This window comes from Vigna unguiculata, chromosome 3 (assembly GCF_037176805.1).
Source record: "Vigna unguiculata cultivar grain cowpea cultivar isolate G323 ecotype 2 chromosome 3, ASM3717680v1, whole genome shotgun sequence".
In the NCBI taxonomy this organism is placed as follows: Eukaryota; Viridiplantae; Streptophyta; class Magnoliopsida; order Fabales; family Fabaceae; genus Vigna; species Vigna unguiculata.
In genome coordinates this window covers 66,789,033-66,810,768 of record NC_140794.1, presented here as the reverse complement: position 1 = coordinate 66,810,768, position 21,736 = coordinate 66,789,033, and the positions used below count along the sequence as shown (strand labels likewise).

At 34.9% G+C, this 21,736-nt stretch overlaps 2 protein-coding genes across 7 annotated transcripts; one reads left to right on the top strand and one right to left on the bottom strand.

Moving 5' to 3' along the window:
- Positions 1 to 1,132: 1,132 nt before the first annotated feature.
- POK1 (phragmoplast orienting kinesin 1) lies at positions 1,133 to 13,532 on the top strand. 4 transcript variants are annotated; one of them, XM_028065650.2, is made up of 34 exons: positions 1,179 to 1,729; positions 1,803 to 1,958; positions 2,635 to 2,718; positions 2,820 to 2,939; positions 3,025 to 3,138; positions 3,243 to 3,335; positions 3,440 to 3,600; positions 3,686 to 3,760; positions 3,884 to 3,971; positions 4,085 to 4,143; positions 4,249 to 4,312; positions 4,463 to 4,528; positions 4,627 to 4,785; positions 4,905 to 5,009; positions 5,182 to 5,417; positions 5,504 to 5,573; positions 5,677 to 5,730; positions 5,814 to 5,872; positions 6,303 to 6,354; positions 6,453 to 6,509; positions 6,940 to 8,680; positions 8,804 to 8,877; positions 9,008 to 10,309; positions 10,395 to 10,502; positions 10,701 to 10,861; positions 11,074 to 11,158; positions 11,257 to 11,331; positions 11,493 to 11,759; positions 12,111 to 12,209; positions 12,297 to 12,371; positions 12,448 to 12,506; positions 12,682 to 12,793; positions 12,867 to 12,977; positions 13,061 to 13,532. In XM_028065650.2, exons 1-34 carry the CDS (start codon positions 1,340 to 1,342, stop codon positions 13,193 to 13,195), a joined length of 6,666 nt encoding a protein of 2,221 aa, XP_027921451.2. In that variant the 5' UTR covers positions 1,179 to 1,339; the 3' UTR covers positions 13,196 to 13,532. The 4 variants fall into 4 exon arrangements, 3 of the variants coding, with proteins under 3 accessions (XP_027921451.2, XP_027921452.2, XP_085527595.1); XM_028065651.2 differs by having other exon boundaries at positions 1,180 to 1,729; positions 5,677 to 5,721; XM_085671469.1 differs by lacking the exons at positions 1,179 to 1,729; positions 1,803 to 1,958; positions 2,635 to 2,718; ... (1 more) ...; positions 3,025 to 3,138; positions 3,243 to 3,335 and having other exon boundaries at positions 3,581 to 3,600; positions 3,690 to 3,760.
- A 452-nt stretch (positions 13,533 to 13,984) lies between these two features.
- LOC114179669 (calmodulin-binding transcription activator 1-like) lies at positions 13,985 to 20,878 on the bottom strand. Of its 3 annotated transcripts, XM_028066081.2 has the most exons (11): positions 20,661 to 20,878; positions 20,009 to 20,128; positions 19,410 to 19,525; positions 18,900 to 18,988; positions 18,267 to 18,312; positions 17,349 to 17,735; positions 16,650 to 17,039; positions 15,852 to 16,540; positions 14,915 to 15,485; positions 14,372 to 14,656; positions 13,985 to 14,221 (listed from the first exon to the last, which is right to left on the bottom strand). In XM_028066081.2, the coding sequence occupies exons 1-11, from the start codon at positions 20,698 to 20,700 to the stop codon at positions 14,183 to 14,185; spliced, it is 2,772 nt and encodes a 923-aa protein (XP_027921882.2). In that variant the 5' UTR covers positions 20,701 to 20,878; the 3' UTR covers positions 13,985 to 14,182. The 3 variants fall into 3 exon arrangements, with proteins under 3 accessions (XP_027921882.2, XP_027921884.2, XP_027921883.2); XM_028066083.2 differs by lacking the exon at positions 17,349 to 17,735 and having other exon boundaries at positions 20,661 to 20,877; XM_028066082.2 differs by lacking the exons at positions 20,009 to 20,128; positions 20,661 to 20,878 and having other exon boundaries at positions 19,387 to 19,491.
- Between the last annotated feature and the right edge of the window lie 858 nt (positions 20,879 to 21,736).

Genomic DNA, 21,736 nt, shown 5'->3' with positions numbered 1-21,736 from the left:
ATTGTAACGCTAAATAGATGTTTATGGCAAAGTAATCCGTGCATACCTTAGAAAAAGCACCAATATAAGTTCAAATTGTCACTCATTATTATATACTTGCTTTTGAAATTTGTAGGCCACTTGTTATCTTATAATAACATAAAACTCAAATGTAAATCCCGCCATTATGTATATATAAATATTACTCTTCAAATCTATATCAAAAGAGTTTAGTTTTTCTTTCAGCGGGTAATTAGTGCATTTCTGCTTTAGAACCCCATTTTTAGGAGTTTCAATACACAACTCTTAAAAGAAAGGTGATATTGGAACCAAAAACTTGACTAAGCAAATCTTACGATTTTGAATTCATGTCAAACAAATCCTAGGTCAACATATATTTTTAATTTTTTAACTTGTATTTCTTTTTTTTTTGGCTTTGAAAATTGGGCTAATGATTGGTAATTCGGTCATGTAATCAGTTTTAGGGAATAAAAAAACCGATAAGGAGAAGAAACGGTAAAAAAACCCATTTAAAAAATTAATAATATAATATTTTATATTATTATATTCTAAAAATATAAACTTTAAATATTTATCTTTAAAACACAATAATGTTTTCGTATCACATGTTGAAATTGAGATTGAAAATTTACCATGAATTTGTTTTAAAATTATATTATGCATAAATTAAAACAGCTGATATTGGTTTACTAGCTATTTTACCACTAATTAGATAGCAAGAGACCACATTATTACATTTATAAACAAGTTAAAGGATTTGATTCAGCTTTCTATTAATAATAAAATCAAATCCAGCAAAATAAACACAAAAAAAAAAAAAATCAACCTTAAAAAAATCAACACACTCTTGGTAAATAACAACTCTTCATTAAATGAAAGTTTAAACTCTCCTTTTTAAACAACAACCTAGGATTCTCTTTCTTTTTGGAAGTAAACATGAGTACTTCCAACAGGAATAAAAATGTTGTATAATATTTTTTTAAACCACTAATTATAACTAACTACTGTATTTCAGCATCAACTAATTACAATTACTTAACCTTTGTGACCTTTATAACGTTAGTAAGTGGCAAGTAGAGTGAAGAAGTGATAACATACCAAGCGAAGTCAACAGCTTCCACAAATCACAGCGTTAAGTGGACCAACCCAACGAACGAGCTTCCGTTTGAAATTTAAAAGGTGTTTTGGGGTGACGTTAGCATAAAGAAACGGTTGAAGGGCACGGCTACAATTTTGGGAACTTGAATTTGAAATGAGGCGGGTCCTCCTATTCCATCCCGCAGCAGTAGTAAACAAACGAGCTTGCTCTTGAGGAAATCAGAATCTGAATCAGATCAAAATGTGGAAGGAAACTCGAACATCCGTTAGAAGAAACCCTCAAAGCGAAACGAACGAGAACGAATTGGAAGCATGGCAGAACCCTATAAACTTTCCACCTCCTCGAACTCCGCTGAACTCCATAACGGATCCTTCTCAGTGTCAGGAGCTCGAACCTGCTCGCCAGCATCGATTCGGGAGTGCAACTCCCAGGCTCTCCGGTAGGGTCGGGAAGCCGCACTCGGAACCTAACTCGGCGCAGAGCACGCCGGCTAGAAACGCTTCCAGGGTTTCTCTCGGCGGAGGAAGAGCGAGTGCGTGCGCGTTGCTCAAGGAGACGGAATTCTGCGTCAACGTTCCGCATTTCGAGCTCAAAGACGATCCGTCGTTCTGGACGGATCATAACGTGCAGGTAATTTTACATTCTAACGGAGTTTGGATTGGTTTTTTTGGCGTCGTTTATGTAACCGAGGTAGCGTTTTCAGGTGCTGATTAGGATTCGGCCGTTGAGTAACGTGGAGAAGGTTTCGCAAGGGCATGGTAGGTGTTTGAAGCAGGAAAGCGCGCAAACTTTGGTGTGGCTTGGTCATCCTGAAACCAGATTCACCTTTGATCATATAGGATGCGAGACCTTATCCCAGGTGAGTGAATCTCCTCTACTATAATGTATACAAACTGTATGTTGTTTCAAATTTTAAAGTGAATGATTTTTAAGAAAGTAAGCTGAGTTGGAAATGGTTTATTTCGTATGCTTAGTATATATACTTATAAAACAATGCACATTTCCGATAAGAAGATACATTTATTCTAGAATGTATGGGATGCAAGACGCGTATGATACATGTGTATGGAAATTCGCTAAGTGTGTCGTGTTGTGTGTGTATATATATATATATATACACACACACACACAGAGTAAATATGTTGCGAATTCTGAAAATCCAAATAAAGAGTATACCTGTCGGACAATATAAAAAAGAAAATAAAAATTATAATTGCTGTATCGTCAATCACTTCGTATTGTCCACAAATAAGAATACTCTTTTTGCATCCTTTTTTGAGATTATCCATAAAAAGATAATCGATGGTCATTGCTTATATGTTTCTATATTATGCTAGTTTCTAAATATGTCACATGTAGATTTATTAGATTTTTTGTAAAGACTTGGATACTTCCTAGACACATGTTAGAGAGTAGCTAAAAGTATTATCGATATTTGACAGTAGACATGTATCTGATGTAGACACATGAATCAAATGAAAGTATTGTTGCTTCATAGCTTATTAGTTATTCATTATTGCGATGAACTGGTGTAGGAAAACCTGTTCAGAGTTGCTGGAGTTCCCATGGTGGAGAATTGTTTGTCTGGTTACAACAGTTGTATGTTTGCTTATGGTCAGGTAAGTGGGACTTGTAGGGATTTAGTGTATTGTTCTTTGCTAGAAGCTGTTATGTATTTCCTTGCTTGTTACTGAAGTTGTGTGAGGCTAATTGTCTGCAGACAGGTAGTGGTAAAACATATACCATGATGGGCGAGATTAAGGAAGCAGAAGGATACCTTAATGATGAGAGTGGGATCACACCAAGAGTTTTTGACTATTTGTTTATGAGGATTAAAGCGGTGTGATATTACAATGTTTGTGTTTTCAGCTGAATATACTATTGTTTCAAATGTTGGATTTTCTTACGCAATATTTATTATTTAGGAAGAAGAGAGTAGGAAGGATCACAAGCTGAAATATAGTTGCAAGTGTTCCTTTCTGGAGATATACAACGAGCAAATAACCGATCTTCTCATGCCTTCATCAACCAATCTGCAAGTAATCCACAATTTATAGTATTTAACCCGATTTAAAATTGTTGTTTACTTGTTACTATTAATGGTTTGCGTAACAGAGTTTAAAACTCAATATTCTTCCTGTAGCTCAGAGAAGATTTGAAGAAGGGGGTATACGTTGAAAACCTTACTGAACATAGCGTGGAAACAGTTTATGATGTTCTCAGGCTTTTGTTACAGGTTGGGTTTTGTACTCAAATATGTTCACCATTAATTTACCTTAATATTTTGTGCTGTGCTTGATCATGTCTAATCTGATCTTCCTCACCTACATACTTACGCAGGGCACTGCGAATAGGAAGGTGGCTGCTACTCATATGAACTGTGAAAGCAGTCGGTCTCACAGTGTTTTCACTTGTACTATTGAAAGCCAATGGGAGAAAGATTCTATGACTCACTTTAGGTTTGCTAGGCTAAATTTAGTAGATTTGGCTGGTTCTGAAAGGTAACAGGATATTTTTGTATCAGAATCTTTATAAATCGTTGCAATTTCTTTTTCAAAACCAGACTTGACTTGTACTTTCATCTAGGCAGAAAAACTCTGGAGCAGATAGTGAACGTTTGAAAGAAGCAGCAAATATAAACAAATCTTTGTCAACACTTGGGTAACTCACTACACGGACTTGTTTATCAATTTATTAGCTGTTGATATATTTCTGTTGAATCTTAATAAAGTTTACCACAACAATTGGTTGAGTTCAAATGGTTGACTTTAAGTGCTTTGTTAGATTGGTCATAATGACTTTGGTGGACTTAGCCCATGGGAAGCCTAGGCATGTTCCGTACAGAGATTCAAGACTTACGTTTCTTCTTCAGGTTAGATACACAAAGTTCTTCAATTGAGATTGTTTTTTCAGTAATATTACATACGATCTAGTATATCATTTTCTGTAGTAATATGGTTGTACTCTCCAAAACTTTGTATGCAGGATTCTTTAGGTGGAAATTCAAAGACAATGGTCATTGCGAATGTCAGCCCATCAATTTGGTTTGTGTTAACTTTGTTGCTTAAATTTAAATAGTGAACAATGACTGCTCCTTGATGTTTCTTTGTTTTCTTATATCATTGATGTCGATTTTTCTTCGCTTGCAGTTGTGCTAATGAAACACTAAGCACTCTGAAGTTTGCGCAGCGAGCGAAGCTTATTCAAAATAATGTACTCACCTATTTAAATGCCTGCATTCCCTTTTTTAAAAATTTTTGGGTTTGTGTTTGAATTACACACCATAACGTACTTTATGTAATATTTTTTTATTTAGATAATATATGAATTAATTGGTTTTCTTTCACTTAACACTAATAAAAGGCAAAAGTGAATGAAGACGCTTCTGGTGATGTAAGTGCACTGCAGTGGCAGATTCAACAATTGAAGGTATTTGATTAAATGTATGAAATTTTGGGAGGTTTTCGACAAATACCATACTGCATCTTAGGGCTGACTTATCTGAGGCATGTACTAAACTTGAACAGGGTCAACTGTCCTTTCTGATGAACGATAAATTATTTCCTACCTCGTCAAATTTAGAGCCAAATTCTGAGAAGTTTAGATTGAGTGAAGTGTCAGAAGGATATGACTCTTTGGGAGAAAGAGCAACAACAGATCACAACCTACTCATTCCAAGCAAAGAGGTCAGTTTATGACAGTTATGGTGAGGGTTTTGTATTATGGGTTGGATTAGATTGTCAAGGGTTATTACATAACAATTATTACAAGATTCACTGAAAGTTTGAGCTGTTATATCTGGAAGATCAAATGCATGAAAGCTGCTTTGGTTAGTGCCCTAAGGAGAGAAAAAATGGCAGAAACTACAATCCAGAAATTAAAGGCTGAAATAGACCACAAAAATTGTTTGGTAAGTATGTTTTGACTAAAAAGCTAGCTCTCCGAAAGATATCCATGTTTTAAAACCTGACTATAATTTTACCAGACCAAAAGTCTATTCTTAGAAATTTTTTCAGGGAATTATGTGAATAGGCCCAAATATTTATACATCAAGAACTTAAGGTAATATCATCTTTTGGCAGGTTCGACAAAGGGAAGAGGATATTGATCATACTTCAAGTATGCTGAGGCATTACAAGGAGAAAATCAAACAACTTGAGTTATTGGTAGATGGGAAATTGACAGCTGAGAAGTATCTCATGGAGGAAAACAGGGCTTTGCAGGAGGAGATTCAGTTACTTAAAGTGAAAATAGATAAAAATTCCGAATTATCAAGACTTGCTTTGGAGAATGATGGACTTTTGCGACATCCTCAACTGTAAGTTGAGTGGACAGTTAATATTCTTTAGTCTTAATCTTTTCCTGGATACCAATGATTCATTTTACATCAGTTCTTACTACCAGATCTCAAAACTCCTATGAGCATGGAGAACGGGAAAGATTGCTGACTGAGTTATCTGAATTGCGTGATCAGGTTGGTTAGATCCCATAATTTGTACCTCCCTCTTTTGAAAGATAAATATCAACTTTCGTCTGGGTTGGATTTCTGATGTTTGGTATTTTTCTTTAATGTTCAGCTCCTTGTCAATCTCCAAGGAAAATTTACATTCTCCATGAAAAATGTAAATCAGGTCCACTTCTTTTATTACTTATGCCATATTAATAGTGCTATCTGAGATTTTCTGTTCACTTGGTGTTCTCTTTGATATTTCAGGATAGTGATACTGCACAAGAGCTAGAACAGTGCCAGAATATGAATTCTAAATTGCTTAGGTAAACAGTTGCCTTAAATATCGTCATCATTATCATAATCGTTATTAATGAGATACTTGGTATTCTATCCTGTATGCATCTTCTATTCAACGAATCCCTCGATAAGTGCATTCATCATTTCATATTTCATCTCCAGGGTCCCCTTGTATGCTAAGCTGTAGCTTCAATGCATATTTATCAAAGCTGTATTTAGTTTACAAGTTTTTATTGTTTGACATTTAGCGACTTAGAACAAGTGAATAGTGCATATAATGTGGAGAACATGAGAGAGACTTGTTTGTTGTCTATACTTTTGGAAAAATGATTGTTTTCATTTTCTCTCCATATCATAATTGCAAATAGTCTGTAGTGTGGATACTACTATTATTGCATTGCAATTCTAAAAGCTATTTGCTGGTAGACTACTAACAAATTTCTTTATTCTTTGCAGAGAAGTGGGTGAATTACAATCAGAGCTGGGAAAATATTTGAATTACAATCAAGTTAAGTATATATGAGCCTCTATTTTAATACTGGAAACACTTGTGAAGACATTGCTGAACCTCTGTTTTATCATGTTTAACTCTTTCCATTCTTGCAGGTTCTGAACTCTTTTGAGCATCCCAATGAAATTCTAAAGACAGATAAATGTTCATTGGTGAGGAAAGAATAACATGCAACGCATTTTTAACTTTTGTTTTTTAGTCTGTTTTATTTATGATGGTGATTTTAACATCAATGCATTTGTGTGCATATGTCGTAGTTTTGATCTGGTATTATGTCTACTGCATATGTAGATAGTCAATATGACCAAAATCTTTAGCAATGTTATGACTTGAAATAAAGTTAAGCAGCAAAGAAAACAAAATTTCTTAGTAATTTTCCTCATGTTGAGCAAATATTCTTATTTCTTAAGTAAACTGTTATTCATTAATGGAAATTCCTGTGGTGAGGGACATTCTAAATCTGTATTTGAGAAATATTTAATGGTTAATAGTTTCACATATGCTCATCTTTGAGGGAACCCAGTTTCATTTGTGTTTTCTTGTTTTAAGACAAAGTTCATCATATTAAGTTCAATTTTACAGGCTGAGACAATATCCGTGAGAAGTGATTCCGGAGACGAAGTTCCGTCCTCTACACGGGAAGTTAATGGCGACGCTTTAGCAAATAAAATTGAAACAAAAACATTGGCAGCCTCAGTAATGCTTGCTAAAGATAATGAATATAACAACAACGAAGAGTTAAAGGCAAAGTTAGAAAAAATGGCCAAGGATCTTGAAGAAGTGCGGTTACTTAATGACCAATATCAACATGAATGGATAATACAATTATCTCAAAAACGGGAGACCGAAAGAATCTGTCAAGAGGTTGAGATGGAGACAACAAAGACAATTCTTCACTTACAGGAAGAGCTTTCCCATCTTCAGTCAGAGTTTGAAGAGAGGTTATGCACCACTGCTCACGAAAATGCAGAGCTAAGAAATATTATTGCTGAAAAAGAAAAGGAAATTAAGTCACAGAGTTTAGATTGGGAAAAAGCAATATTAGAACTGACAACCTTCCTTCTTGAAGGCTCAAGATCTCTCAAAGAGGCATGTGGTCAGGTAAAAAGCATTTCTTGTTCATTTCCCCAGGTCAATTCTTGGATTTGTGAGCATGTTGACATGGCTGTCAAAAAGTATATTGAGAAGGAGGAAGCAATTTTGCTGCTACAAAATAGCTTGGAGGATGCACAGAAGATGGTACTGGACATGGAGGTGAAACTAAGTTCCTTAAGGGAAGCAACTGTAACCTTAAATGCATTTCAACAAATAGACAAGAATGAAGGCATTGAGGAGGCAATTGAGTTACAAGTCTTGTTAAATGAGAAGACCAATATGATAAGGATGTTAGAAAATGAAATAAATCACAAAAACAATCAAGTTTGTAAAGCAACTAAACAAGCTGATGCTGCATTCCTTGTGGCAAAATGGCTTTCTGATAGTTATAAAGTAATTCACACGAATGGTGTTGTTCAAGATGTTTCCATTCACGAACTTGATGTGCAAGGCAAACTTGGAAATTGTACTATTTCTGAGAATCAAGATGTCCTGAATAATTTGATACTAAATGATCTTAAGGCTCAAGTCGAGTTAACTAAACTTGAGGTACTGGAGATGGAGAATGCTGTTAAAGCGTCTTTTATTGATACAGAAATACAAACAGAAGCTTTCCAAACTGGTGTTTCAAGCCTTACTTCTGCTTACAGGGACTTGATTCAGGACATTGTCAAGGAAACTCGGGACATGAGGAAAGAAATAAGGGATTTAAGGATGTATCATACAAGTTTTGAGGGTTATACAATAGATTACTCAACATCACATGCAAACAAGGAGTTTGTGAACCAACATGACAAACTGCATCAGATAAAAGAGCAACTTCTTGAAGTGAATAGAAGATTGAATGTCATAGGGAGTCTTATTAGCACAGAAGCAAATGTGTCTAGCCTACAATTAGTTGATGTGGATGAAGATCTTGTAAATACTGATGAATTGAGCACGGAATCCACGGATAGTTCGTCACTCTCTGATTTTTCAAATGAAATGGAAAACTTTGCTTCTGAACAAACTGTAGACCTAAAATCTGAAAGATCCACTGTAATTCAGTCTGATGCTTGCAAATCATCAAATCCAGGAAAGCTCACTGAAAGACCAGTTCTCAATGAAGCAGTAGTGTGTTGTCTGAGTAAAGAATTAAATGCCTCATATGATGGTTTTCAAAGACTGTATCTTTGTTTGTCTGCTTTCCTTCGAGAATTGGATGGTGGATCCTGTCCTTACTCAAAAGGTATCATTTCACTACTTCCATTTTTCCTTTCATACATATACAGTTTTTTAAATGTCACATCTATTTGTATTTAGTCATATGAAAAGTAAATAGAAGACTAAATCATGTAATGGTGAATGACAGAACTGAAATCGGAAGATCCATTTTTCCAGTTGAGCTTGCAGAAAGACGAAGCAGAGAGTGAGAATGACAGAGAGGTATGTAGCTTTCCATTTAGTTGCCTAAATATGAAATAAATGACCAAGTATTAAGTTTATTTCTTGTTTGACAAAGTACAAGAATATAGGGCTGTTTCTTACGTTCTCTTAATTCTCAATCTCTACACAGATATTCGGTTATGGAGAGATAAGGCCTGATGATCGTTTCTTAACCAAATTTATTGAAGCTCATGCAACAGTGAAGGAAGCTGATCTTACACTACATGCATTGACGAAAGCATATGAAGATTCTAAACAGTTGACTGCTATGTGGAAGCAGTCTGGTGAAATCTTGATGCTTGAGAGAGCAAGTTTGGAAGAAGAGATTCAAAAACTCAAATCTTCAGTTTGTCACAAAGAAGAAGAGAATCAATTACTAAAGGAAAACATCCATTTCAGTTTGATAGAGATGGCAAATTCGGTTTCTATGCTAGAAGAGCATTTATTGCAAATGCAAACTGATATGGAAAAGAAGTTTTTGACAATGTATTCTGATATTCATTTGACTGGGCAGGAGATGCTAGACTTTATGAAAAATATCAGATCATTGGTGGAAGATATTTGCTCTCAGATGGTGGATGGAGGATCTGTATCTTTTGTTCTGTATAATTGCTGTGTAACAGAGCTTGTCAGTAAATTTACCTGCGCCACTATGAACCATAATTTGCAATCAGCCAGACAGGGGGAATTGCATTATTTGGTAAAGAATTCCTCTAGTGTTGCAGAGCCTGTTATTAGTACGGGTAGTGAAGGTGCAGTGAAAACAGATCAATGTATTTTAGTCCAGAAGGTGCCTGAGCAGCCAGACTTGCCCAATGTCAACATATTATATGAAAATATGGCTCTTAGAAAGGAGTTAGAGAGGAAGCAAGTGTTATTAGAGGGCTTACTTTTTGACTTTAGGCTATTGCAGGAATCAGCTTCTAACAGCAAGGACATTAAAGATCAGACTGAGAAGTTAATATTTTCTCTTAGCCAAGTTCGGTATGAGCTGGAGACTAAAGCAAGTCAGCTTGATGATATACAGGTTCAGAACAGGAAACTTGAAGGTTCTCTAGTTAATACCGAGAAGGCCTTAACTACGTCACAATATGAGCTTAAACTTGCTAAAGAATCGATTGAGAAACTTTCTAATCAAAATGTGGAGTTAAGGGAGCTTCTGAAAGATTTATATGCCTACAAAACTGAAGCTCAAGGTAAACTGGATGAACATAGAGAGGTGATTAGAGGTTTGGAAAACGAGATTACTAATTTGACAGCTTCAATGGAAAACCAATCACTTTCATTGTTTGAAAGCATTGAGGATGAACTAAACCAGGTAATAATAGAGAGAGACCAACTCCATGAAGAAGTTTGTGTCTTGACTGGTAAGCTTGAGATGGCTTATTCCTTGGCCGATGAAAAGGAAGCTATTGCCATGGAAGCACATCAGGTATGTATGTGCTGATTATTTTTTCACTTTCAAATAATTCTTATTGGTGAAACCAGCTTTGGTGGAACTGAAATATCATTTGTAGGAATCAGAGTCTAGTAAGCTGTTTGCTGAGCAAAAGGAAGAGGAAGTCAAGATTCTGGAACATTCTGTTGAGGAGCTTGAGTCTACCATAAATGTTTTGGAGAAAAAGGTTAGTTTCATGTATGATTCACTGGTATAAAGATTACGGAAAAGATTTTGGGAGGTAATTCAAAGAGATGCAGCTTAGTAATTTTATTATTGTTTAATACCCACTACCTTTTTCAGTAATATTATTAATGCTCAATAGGATAACTGAACTGGTCTTTTACATATTATCTTCTTTATGACTAGAATGGGATTGTCATAGGTACATGAAATGGATGAGGAGGTGGGAAGACATCGTTCAATCAGTGATTCACTAAGAACGGAACTCCAAGCTTTGAAAGAGAGATTATTGTTAGTTGACAAATTTCCCAAGAATGCTGATTCAGAAAGCACAAGCGTTCAAACTGATGAGCAGATATCTAGGTTAGAGCTGCTATTCCTTCCTTGATATGTATTATATTGTTGATCAACTGTAGGTGTAAATCTTTTTCACTCTCATAATAACCTGATTAGTCGATGAAGTGGAGATACAAGATTATAGTGTAAAATATTTTTTTACATGAAAAGTTGGTCCAGATTATTTCGTTTTCTGATTTGATTTCTTCCTTGTTCATCTTTTGAAAACCCTGATGCAGGCAACATAATGAATTACTGGAAGTTCATGAAGCACTGAGTCGGATAAGGTTTCTTGAAAGGGAAAATGCAGAACAAGATAAAGAGGTATTTTTCCCAGACTCCCAAGATACATGACATTTAAATTTTATTATACATCATAGTATTTTGTCCAGAAGTCTGACATTTTGTATATTTTTTGGAAGATTAAAAGGTGCAAAGAGTATATATCCGAAATTGTGTTGCATGCTGAAGCCCAAGCATCGCAGTACCAACAAAAGGTACAAAAATATACGTTTATGTTTTATCAGCTAATTTTGTGGGTCACATTGAGTTAAAAGCAAGTTTAGTAACAATATTGTTATTTGAATACCAGAAACTTTGTATCATCTTTTATTCTTATATTCTCATCTCTTTTGCTTCTTTTATCTGTCTTGGTTAGTACAAGTGTCTGGAGTCCATGTTCCTTGAAGTGAAAACAGAAACGTCAAATTCAACGTCGGTGGTACCAGAGCCAGAGAAAAATGAAAAAATCTCAGTGAGGACCAGAGGTTCGAGCTCACCATTCAGGACAAGAGGTTCGAGCTCACCATTCAAATGCATTTCAAATCTTGTTCAGCAGATGAATCAGGAGAAAGATCAAGAACTATCAGTTGCTAGGTTACGTATGGAAGAACTAGAAGCACTTGCAGCTAGCAGGCAAAAGGAGGTCTTTACCATTTTAGACTATTGGAGAGTACACATTTATATCATTTTCATATTATAGATATAAGGGTTTTAGACAATACATGAAAAGAAAATTAAAAAAAATGAAAATGATTATCTCAAGAATCTATATTAGAATGTTGTTTAGTTGTCATTCATAACTCATCTCAACCTAAACCAATATCACCTTTTGTTTTTTGTTGGATTTCTTTTCTTCCACGCCTTAATTTTTACACGACTTACTCAGTGATGTAATAGTGTTTACTATTTGGCTCACGGATTTTTAAACAGTGGTAAGAAAAATTAGTACAATAATCACTCAATGCATAGTGGTCTAAATTATATAGTGGATCAGGTGTTCCTGCTACAAACAAGGCTGGCCGCTACTGAAAACATGACTCATGATGTCATTCGGGACCTTCTTGGTGTAAAGTTGGACATTACCGACTATGCAGTAAGTTTCAGATTCATTTATAATTGTTGGGAGTTGATGGTTGTGATTTCTTATTGCCTCGCGTTTTTGCTTTTGCTATGTTTATAGAATTTGATAGACGAAAACCAAATTGTGAAATTAGTGGAGGAGGCTCAGCATCATAGAGAAGAGTTCTTTGCAAAGGTACTTAGAGCCAAAATCAAGGTGAATACTATATTTTATCACGTGCTTGTATTAATTACCATCTTTTTCTCATTAGGAAAAAGAGAACCTCGATCTAAGACAGCACATAAATGATCTCGTTGAAGAAAGAGAGAGGTTAGTATACCTCAGAAACCATGTCTTACCGTGTGTGATTATACGTTATAGTTAATTGTTTCAATTTGGTATAGCTCATGATTAAGGAGTTCTTTATCGCAATTAAACTATTTAGATTTAGACGATTTAAAACTGCAAAAGGTTCAAAAGTTTCATTTCATAATTTATGACTCAGCTGCATATCGGAACTGAAAACCAAAGAGGCAGATATACTTGCTACTCAGATAGCACTGCAGCAACTGCAAGAACGAGATCAGTTGCTTTGTGCACAAAATGAAATGTTGAAGGTATGTCAGAAGACATATTTGTGATTTGAGTTTCCCAAAGAATTCAAAATCTTATTGTAATGGTTTCTGGTAGATGGACAAGACCAATCTCTTGAGGAAGGTTGCCGAATTGGATGACGCGGTGAAAACTTTAGTTGTTGGGACACGAAATACCCATCCTGCTCCACAGTCATCAAAGACTAAGGCGTGTTTACATAACTTTCTATTTTTGGTAGGGTCTAGTGTCTACTCTTTTTCCTTATGTGCCATTCATTTTATTGATTACAGGACAAAGGAGCTTTAAATATGGGTACAGTTGGATCCAGTAGAAGGTTGTCTCAACCCGAACGACGTCTTTCTCGTCATAATGACGAGTCTGCTCGTTTCCGCAAATTTGCTGGTAATAATAATTCACAAGGCTAAATAACTCTGTACATAAACTCTCTTCACACCCACAAGAGAGTGAAGCATAATTTTTCCAAAGAAAAAATGTACGCATATCCTATATGTGTTAGGAGAATACTTACACGATACTATGCGTATTGTGAAAATAACATTTGCCAATTGGCAAGTTTTCTCCTTTATTATCCCTCACCTCGGGGAGCGAATCCAGCTCTTATTTGATTTGTATATGTTCCAGTTTTCAGCTGACACATTCCAGGTTGTCATCTTGAATTTTGTACCAATTGTGCTTTTGGGCTTGTATTAGTATGCACTACGTTCTTTTTTTCTCGTGTAAAATTTATCATCTATTAGCCAATTAATCGTCTCTGTCTGATTTACTATTACTCAAATTGGAACTTTCCTACGGGTGACAACAATACATTATCCAGAGGAAATTCATCAAATTTATTAATTACAAAAATATGGAAAGATGTCAAATCTATCTATTTAATTTTATCAATAGTTAATAATTTATCTATTATTTTTAAAATTCAATAAATTGCGTTATTAATATTGTTATCGATATACTATACAGGTCAAAATTAATTTCACTAATTTTGTCATAATTAAATTTTATTAATATTTTTAAAATTTAAGTGTCATGGACTAATTCAATCGTCTGTAATATGAATTCAGAGTCACCGCTCACTGATTAAATTAATTTAGAATCAGTTAATAGTAAAGTTTGGATTTTCGTTTAATGTTTTTTTTTTTCTTTAGGGCTCATTGATCCGAACAACCTAAACATTTAATAGAGAAAAACATGAGTTAAAACAAACGAATTGCAGTTGCATATAACAAAATATAAATAAAAAGTAATATTATAGCGACCATTCCTATATACACTAGAAACTTCCATATACACTAGAAACTTTGTTAGATGCTATTTACATAAAAAGTATATCTGTATGTAGTTTCTATTATAAACAAGAAGTGCTCAGTATTGCTCTTTCCTTCCTCTGGAGGCTAATCGACATGTGATTGAATGCTTCTGCTATCAACAATCTGTTCAACAGTATGCCAAAAAAAGCAGCAAAGGAAAATAACCAATCAGAATTTTGTATTCAATCAACAAGAGCTGATTATATCTTTTTGAATCAATTCACCAAAACTGGATGAACCATTCACTACTTAGGACTGACAAAATGTGACTACCTTAAACTTCTGATATTTCATGGTGAGCCTCATATACTGATCCCTTGCATCTGGGTTACGAACCATGGACTTGACTCTATCCAGAGCTTTCTTTACATCATCTGATTTCTGTCTCCTCCCAACGCTAAGAAAGTCATACTCATCAATGCCAACCGGCTGCCCTCCCCGGAATCCTCGCAGACCAGCTCCTTTCCGTCTCCACCGAAGAATCGCTTTTTCCACAATGCTAACAGACCACACAAATTTTTTGTATTGCTTTCGAACTTGGTGTCCTCTGATATGAGCCTATACGGAAGAATATTGTTAACTGAAGATGTAATACTGTCTTCATCACAAAAATAAAATGATTAAAAGCTGGCATATTGACACAAAGGATGCATATACAGTGAACATGTATACTGCATTAGCCCAGTATATGGTAAAGAGTATAGGCATCAATATGATTTTCATGACACGAAGTACTTTTTATACTTGCCATGAAAATCCTCTAGAAGAATGGGATGATCAAGGTATGATGGTAGTAGAATACACTGTAACAAGTACCTGGATTTTTACAATGCGGTTGCCTATTTTCAAAAAGTCCTTTCTTCCTTTCCATCCGCGATATCTCTTTTGAATCTTCAAGGCTGCAAAATGTAAATAATCCTCAAAGTGACTCATGTTCTGTACCTTGCCCAAAGAATCGGCAACTTTGTCAAGTACTGAGTCTGAAACATCACTTTTACTTTTGGCTAATTGTCTCTGAAAGAATGACCTTGCTCTAAATGCAGCTAGGATTGAAGCAGCCGCATGAGCTGATTTTCGAAACACAGCAAGGGACTCTTTGAGATAGTGTTGCTCATCCATTGTCAAATTAGACGAGTCATCTTCAGCAGACTTAAAAGCACTGTCAGTTGCTATGGTTGTGGCAATGTTACCAGCTCCATTTTCCTTCACAGTCAGTATAGATAATCGATTAATCAGATCTGCCTTGGCCAAATACCCAGCAATGCCTTTATGTCCTCTACTTGAAGCTAAATCAGCAGCTGTTTGACCTGGAGGAAGAGCTGATGTTGGATCCTCAACAGCACCTGGTGCTGCGCCTAATTTGACTAGAGCAATAACAGTTTCTTCTCTAGAGAGAAGGAAACAGAAAAGAGTAAGATTAATTCACCAGTTATGTAAATCACTGTACAGCAAATAAAATAGTGTGCTGCTGATGAGAACATAAAGAAGGACAGGGAGACAATATGTAATGAGAACCATCCCCAACAACATGAAATAAGGCATACAAATTTCCAGTATGGATTAAAAAATTCAGGTTATGAGAAACAAAATTCCTACAATGTGTAAGAGTATAATAGAGAATATAATTTTATTCCTCCAGTGAGAAAATCAAGCAGAATGATACAGGAATTACAATATGAATTTTAGTTGAAGATAATGCCCTGGTAATACCAGATACAAGCATGGAAAGTTCTTAACATGAATACGTTCTGACCTCCCAAAATACGATGCCCAATGAAGTCCTGTTCTTCCACGATTGTCTCTGAAGTTAGGACTGATACCAGCAGCAATCAATGGGACCATAGCCCACACATAACCAAGTGCAGCTGCCAAATGTATTACTCCTTGGCCCTCATCATCCAGCACATGTGATCCTTTTCCTCCTTCATGAACCTTGTATATCAACCACTCATAAAGCTTGTCTCTCGTTAATCTCTGAAATAGTACATCTCTAGGGTTTATATGATCAATTCCATCAATCTGAAAAGTTTCTTTAAATACTCCACTATCACCTCTCATGGAACACATTATTCCCTTGAGTTTACATTTTTCACAACCAGAAACAGAGCACTTCCACCACTTATTGTCAGGTCCCAAGTCTACTAGTTTAAGAAGTCGTATTTGAAGTCGTACCTCAACTTCTGGTGAGATTTTAATACCCAAAGGACCTAAAAATTTGGTTGGATGTTCATCAAATTGAAATTCCCTGACCTCACTGCAAGCTAACCTATTACTGCAGGTAACATAGAATGGTACACGGCCAGGTGAGTGCAAAGGAGTCTGACACCATAGCACATTATCTGCTAAAGTTTCAGCAGAAACCTCAATTTCACCAAACATACATCCCCATTTGGTTTCACTAGAGAGCTTTTTACTTCCGAGAAATGTGCCAACTATTAAAACCTTTTTCACAGAAGGAAGAAGAAATAAATCAAAACCAGATTTTGTATGGTGAACTTATGAATATACAATTACAAAAAAATTTCACGCATGTGCATGAAAAGGCACACACCTTTGTTCTAACCCCAGTATATGCCCACTCTGGAGAAAAGTCATGGATACTAAATAGTTGTTCTTGGGAAAGAGAAGGGCCTAATGAATCCATATCCAACTGTATGTGTCGTAAACTAGATACCTCCTTATCCTCATTATGAGCACCAAGTGTACTCCAATAATTACCAGAATCTGAAGCCATCAAGGAATTTTCACAGTCTCCACCAATCTCCTTATCCATCCACCTTCCAAAACTATCAAGTTTCTTGATTTCCCCAGATTCAGCCTGTTTTGATTCCCCATCTTTAAGTTTCTGTTCAACTAGCGCTTTGGTATTTGCAACAATTGGATGATCATTACGATCATATAATTGAGCACAGATTGTATCCAGACCATCCTGGTTTTGCACCTGTCACAGCGTAATTAAATTCGTTAAAAAAGAGGTTACATTTGGGAAGAAGCATGAAATTAAACTGTATAAAGAACAACATTGCATTTGGAACATCCAGTAGCATACAGGATATATTCGACAGTTATATTATCAATCATGAAAGTCCGGCACACCATAGACCAAGAGATTTTAAAATACACGCATTTCAGATGCATTGACAAAATTAAAGATCACTTGGACTGATTAGATTTGTGTTTCAAACTCAGGATCATAAATCTACCCAAACTTTGAGGCTATAAAAGGTGTTGATAATCTAAATTACTACACCTGATCAACAGTCAGTAAATTTTCTTCAACTTGTTGTATGTACATGTGGCTATCTCTGAAAATTACACCATCTTGCATTCTATTAACAGCATCTATCTTATCGTTATTTAGCCGATGAACAGTGAAGTCAGCTTCCGAACCTTCAACAGATCCTTCAGTATGATATCTTTTGAAAGAGGGGGCTTGAGGACCATCTTTTGAATTGACATCTTCATACTCTGAAGAGTGTCCATTCTGACCAACTTTATTTGCACTTGATGTGAAAGATGTTTGAACTACAGATATCGGTGTGCTTATTCTGGTAGAGGAAAGCACTGAACTATTTTGAGAGCTACCAACCAGGGTTACTGGAACTACCGGAAAAGGTGAGATGCTAGATTTGCAGCCCTTCAAAGTGTAAATCATACAAAGTACATAAACATGGAAAAAAAAAACATTGTAAACTTGGAGAATCAAAATAATATTAGAAAGGTTCATTAACAGGTCAATCATTAGTCAGACTTTTTGATTGGTCACAACTCACAAAAGTGGCTCATCGTTAAACACAAAGCTTGGAAGAAAGATAACATAAAGAAAAAATCAACATAGTGGAGCATAACACTAACAAGAATAAACTGGATTCTGGTTACAATTGATACCTTGTATTTTCATACCAATAATAATGTGATTTGCATCCATTTTGTTCAACTACTATTAGGTTTACCCTTATAAGTTTTATTGTTTGAAACTCTAGATGAGTTTTTCATTGTGTTTTAAGACTTTAAGGAGGTTTGGGACTAGGTAATCTAGCTTTGGAACTTGAAGGGTGAAACTTTGAGGTGATTAAGAATGCAACGCATCAACAACACAGCAGCATCATGTCTAGATTGTTTTATATGATATATTATAAAAAGTGCAAAAAAGAGAAGACATGTATACCTCTTTAATTTCACGATAATGAACAAGGACAACGTGCTCTAACTGCCTGCAAACAATACCATTTTTAAGTTGTCAGAATTTTTGTTGTCAATGCTAAGACCATAAAAAGCAGCGTAGCCCATAATTTTTTGCAGAACTAAATCCTCAAACAACAATTCCATTAAAAGAAGGGTCCACTTCTTACGCCAATCTTATTTCTCAGTTTTCAATTTATTTTAATGTTTGATTTTCATCATCAACCCAAGAAACATGGCATTTCTTTATTTACTTATTAACATTGAAATATTTTGTGTATTTTAAAATTTGAGTTTTCATTATAAAAATAAACCCACCCATTTGTCATAATTTCTCTACAGATTGCTACTCCGCAAGGTCCAGGCTTGGATTTGTTAATTTTGGCCCCTTGGGAACCAAAAGAAAAAGAAATATCAGAAAACAAATTATTTTCTGTGTTCTGCATAAATGGAAACTTTAGACTCAATCTATTATTGCTCAAATTTTCAAATAAACTTACAGATTGACCAGATATATTAGCAATTAGCAAAAAAAAAAAAAAAAAGCACCACATTCTCCTAAAAAAAATCCAAGATAGGACATAAAAATCCCGAAGTTAATAGAATGACAGAAACTCACTGGTCAAGCATCCAAAAACTTCTCCGTTGGAAGTTTTCATTGTCCTCTCCATGGGCATAGTAGCAGTGCAAGGCATCCACACTACCAACCTACATTTTAAAATATAGCTAAATAATCAAGCAATTCATGGGTCCAAAATAAAATTAAACAAAAGGGGGAAATGGCATTACACACACGTGTGTGTATGTGAGTGTTTTTATTTGAGACAATTGCCAAAATATAAAACTTATACAAGAAAATAAAACATTGTAGAAATACTTCTACTCTATTGGGTGTTATTTTATATCTACATACGCAAGCTTGTTTTTATGAAACTTTCCCGAGCTTATTATCTATCGTAAACTTACCACGATGGAATTTGAGTGAAAAATGTCAAGGAAAATCTAAAGTGAACTAATTACATGAGGCTATTCCAAATTTCCAACACAACAATTTGACCCATGCAAGAAGTTCAATTAACATAACAATTCTAAAAAGTAAAACTTACAACTAACAAAATGAACAGCACACCTTCAACTTTTCATGAGCTTCTCTTACAGTCTTCCCATCTTGTTTCTTCCTCCACCTGTGACCATCCTTGCGAAAATAACGAAGTGCTTTTCTATTGAACAAGAATAGTGATCCAGCTGGAAAAAAGAAACGACAACATAATGCCAAAATTAGCACTCTATGCTCATAGCAAGCATATGTATTATAGTCAAAGGTTATATTTAAAGAGACTGAGATACTTCTTTCGAAGCATTGGTGAAGCTAACATAGCTAAGTTCAATTATCACCACCACTATTGGTTAGTCTCATCATCCTACTTGCAACTCAATGAAAAAACAGAATAAGAAAATTTCAAATTTCAAAGCATAAGAGCGTGACACTAGTTTAATATTTTATATTATCGCGACGACAACAATAACCTCTGAGATGCCATCTGATAAAATAATCAAAAGGACCCTGTGGTGTGAGCTTGTCACCCTATCAGTCACCCACTCTAAGGCATGGTACTTTCCAAATCGATGATTCAAGCCCCTAACCTGGTAAAATGAATTCCCTACCCATGTCTGCAGCAAATATCAAAATCAAGAAGGATGTGAAGTTCAGGGAAAAATAGGAAATACCTGGAGGTCTAATAGGTGGATCTGGTGTTAACTTAAACTTCTTATAGTTGCGAAGTATCTCACATATTTCAACAGGTCGAAGCCAACGATGTGATGCTTCTTGCAATATCTCTTCAAGCTCTATCAGATACCAGGAAACATTCAAAGGGTATTGTATAAGACAGGGGGGAAAAATCAAACTCGAACTCAAATTCATCACTCTATATAAATGACACATTCATAGGCATATTCAGTGAAGGCAACAACAGAACTATAGTTTAACTAATTATATGATACTGCACAGAGAATGGATGAATTTAATTCAATTGGCACATTCATCGATGTCTTGGATAACTATAGCTCATATCAAACTACATACTACAAACTTCCCAATTGTTATCAGTGATCCAATCCAGGTAAAGCGTACAAACACGAAGATTGAAAGAAAAAATGGCATCCATTTCATCAGGAATAGTGAAACAAAAGTAGCGCATGAATGTTGCATGCACAATGAAAATTAACACAATCAGGGGTATGCATGCATGCATGCAGAAAAAAATGAAACTAAGAAAATGTAAATTGAAAAAAGGCACACAAGCTTGATCATAATGAAAAAGAGAAGCAAGAACCGAAAGTGAAACACAGTTGTTAAGTTGAAGAAGGGGAATCAAACCTAATTCTGAGTTGGCAATGTATTTTGTGGTCTCAGCCATTAGAAAGCAATAATCTCACACATGGAATTGAAAAAGTGAATGCAGAGAACTGAAATGAATTAAATGAAAGCGATGAATAAAAGGCCAAATAGAGAAATGAAAAGGTGTTGTAGAAGGGGAAGCGTGGTGGAAATGACAGAACAGGGAAAGGAAAAGAGAAGAGAGAGGGAGGGATAACGGTGGCGCGTGAAGGACACTTAAGAAAGAGAGAGAGTTGAAGTCAAAGACCCCACGTAGCGTTCACACATGTCCGACGTGGCGTTTGTTCCTTACGAAATAAGCCAAAGCTTTTCTACGCGCCTTCCTCGTTTTGTGTTGTGGCCTCCTAACGTATCTGTTATACACTGACGCAACCTTTTTTATTATGGAAAATGATTTTTTTAACGATTAAAATTTGAAAACTTTATTTTATAATTTAATAATTAATTAATGTGTCATTTTTTAAATAGTCTCTCATCTTTCACTTTTATATTTTTTAAAATTTTAAAATCAATTAAAAGATGTTTATCATCAAAATTTAATTGTTAACGGATCATTATCTTTTATTATTCTTAACAACTTTCTTTCTTCATATAAAAATATTAATCATAATAATTTATTTATTGTGACAAAAAAAAATAATTATTTAAAATAATAAAGTAAAAGTTTGAATTTTTTTTTTAATTTACTTAGATTTAAACAGTTTTAAGTGATTGTTGTTATAATTAAGAACATTATTTTTTATTAAACTTTTTATTAGTGAATGTGGTTTATACTTTTAACAAGTTTCTCTCTATATTATATTTTACAATGGGTGATTCATGTATTCGCGAATAGACGTCTTAATAAATAAAAAATACAGAAAATATAGCAATTAGTTAGTAAAAAGTATTTCTTTATGATTAAAAAATATAGTCAATTGTATATTTATATTGAGATGGGTAAATTTGTATTTATTTATATTTGATTTCAAACTTAATTAATATGCACTTGAGGTGTGAAGTGAGAAACTTCAACATCAAGTCTTTGATTTATGGCAAGTGTTGTTTGTGGAGAT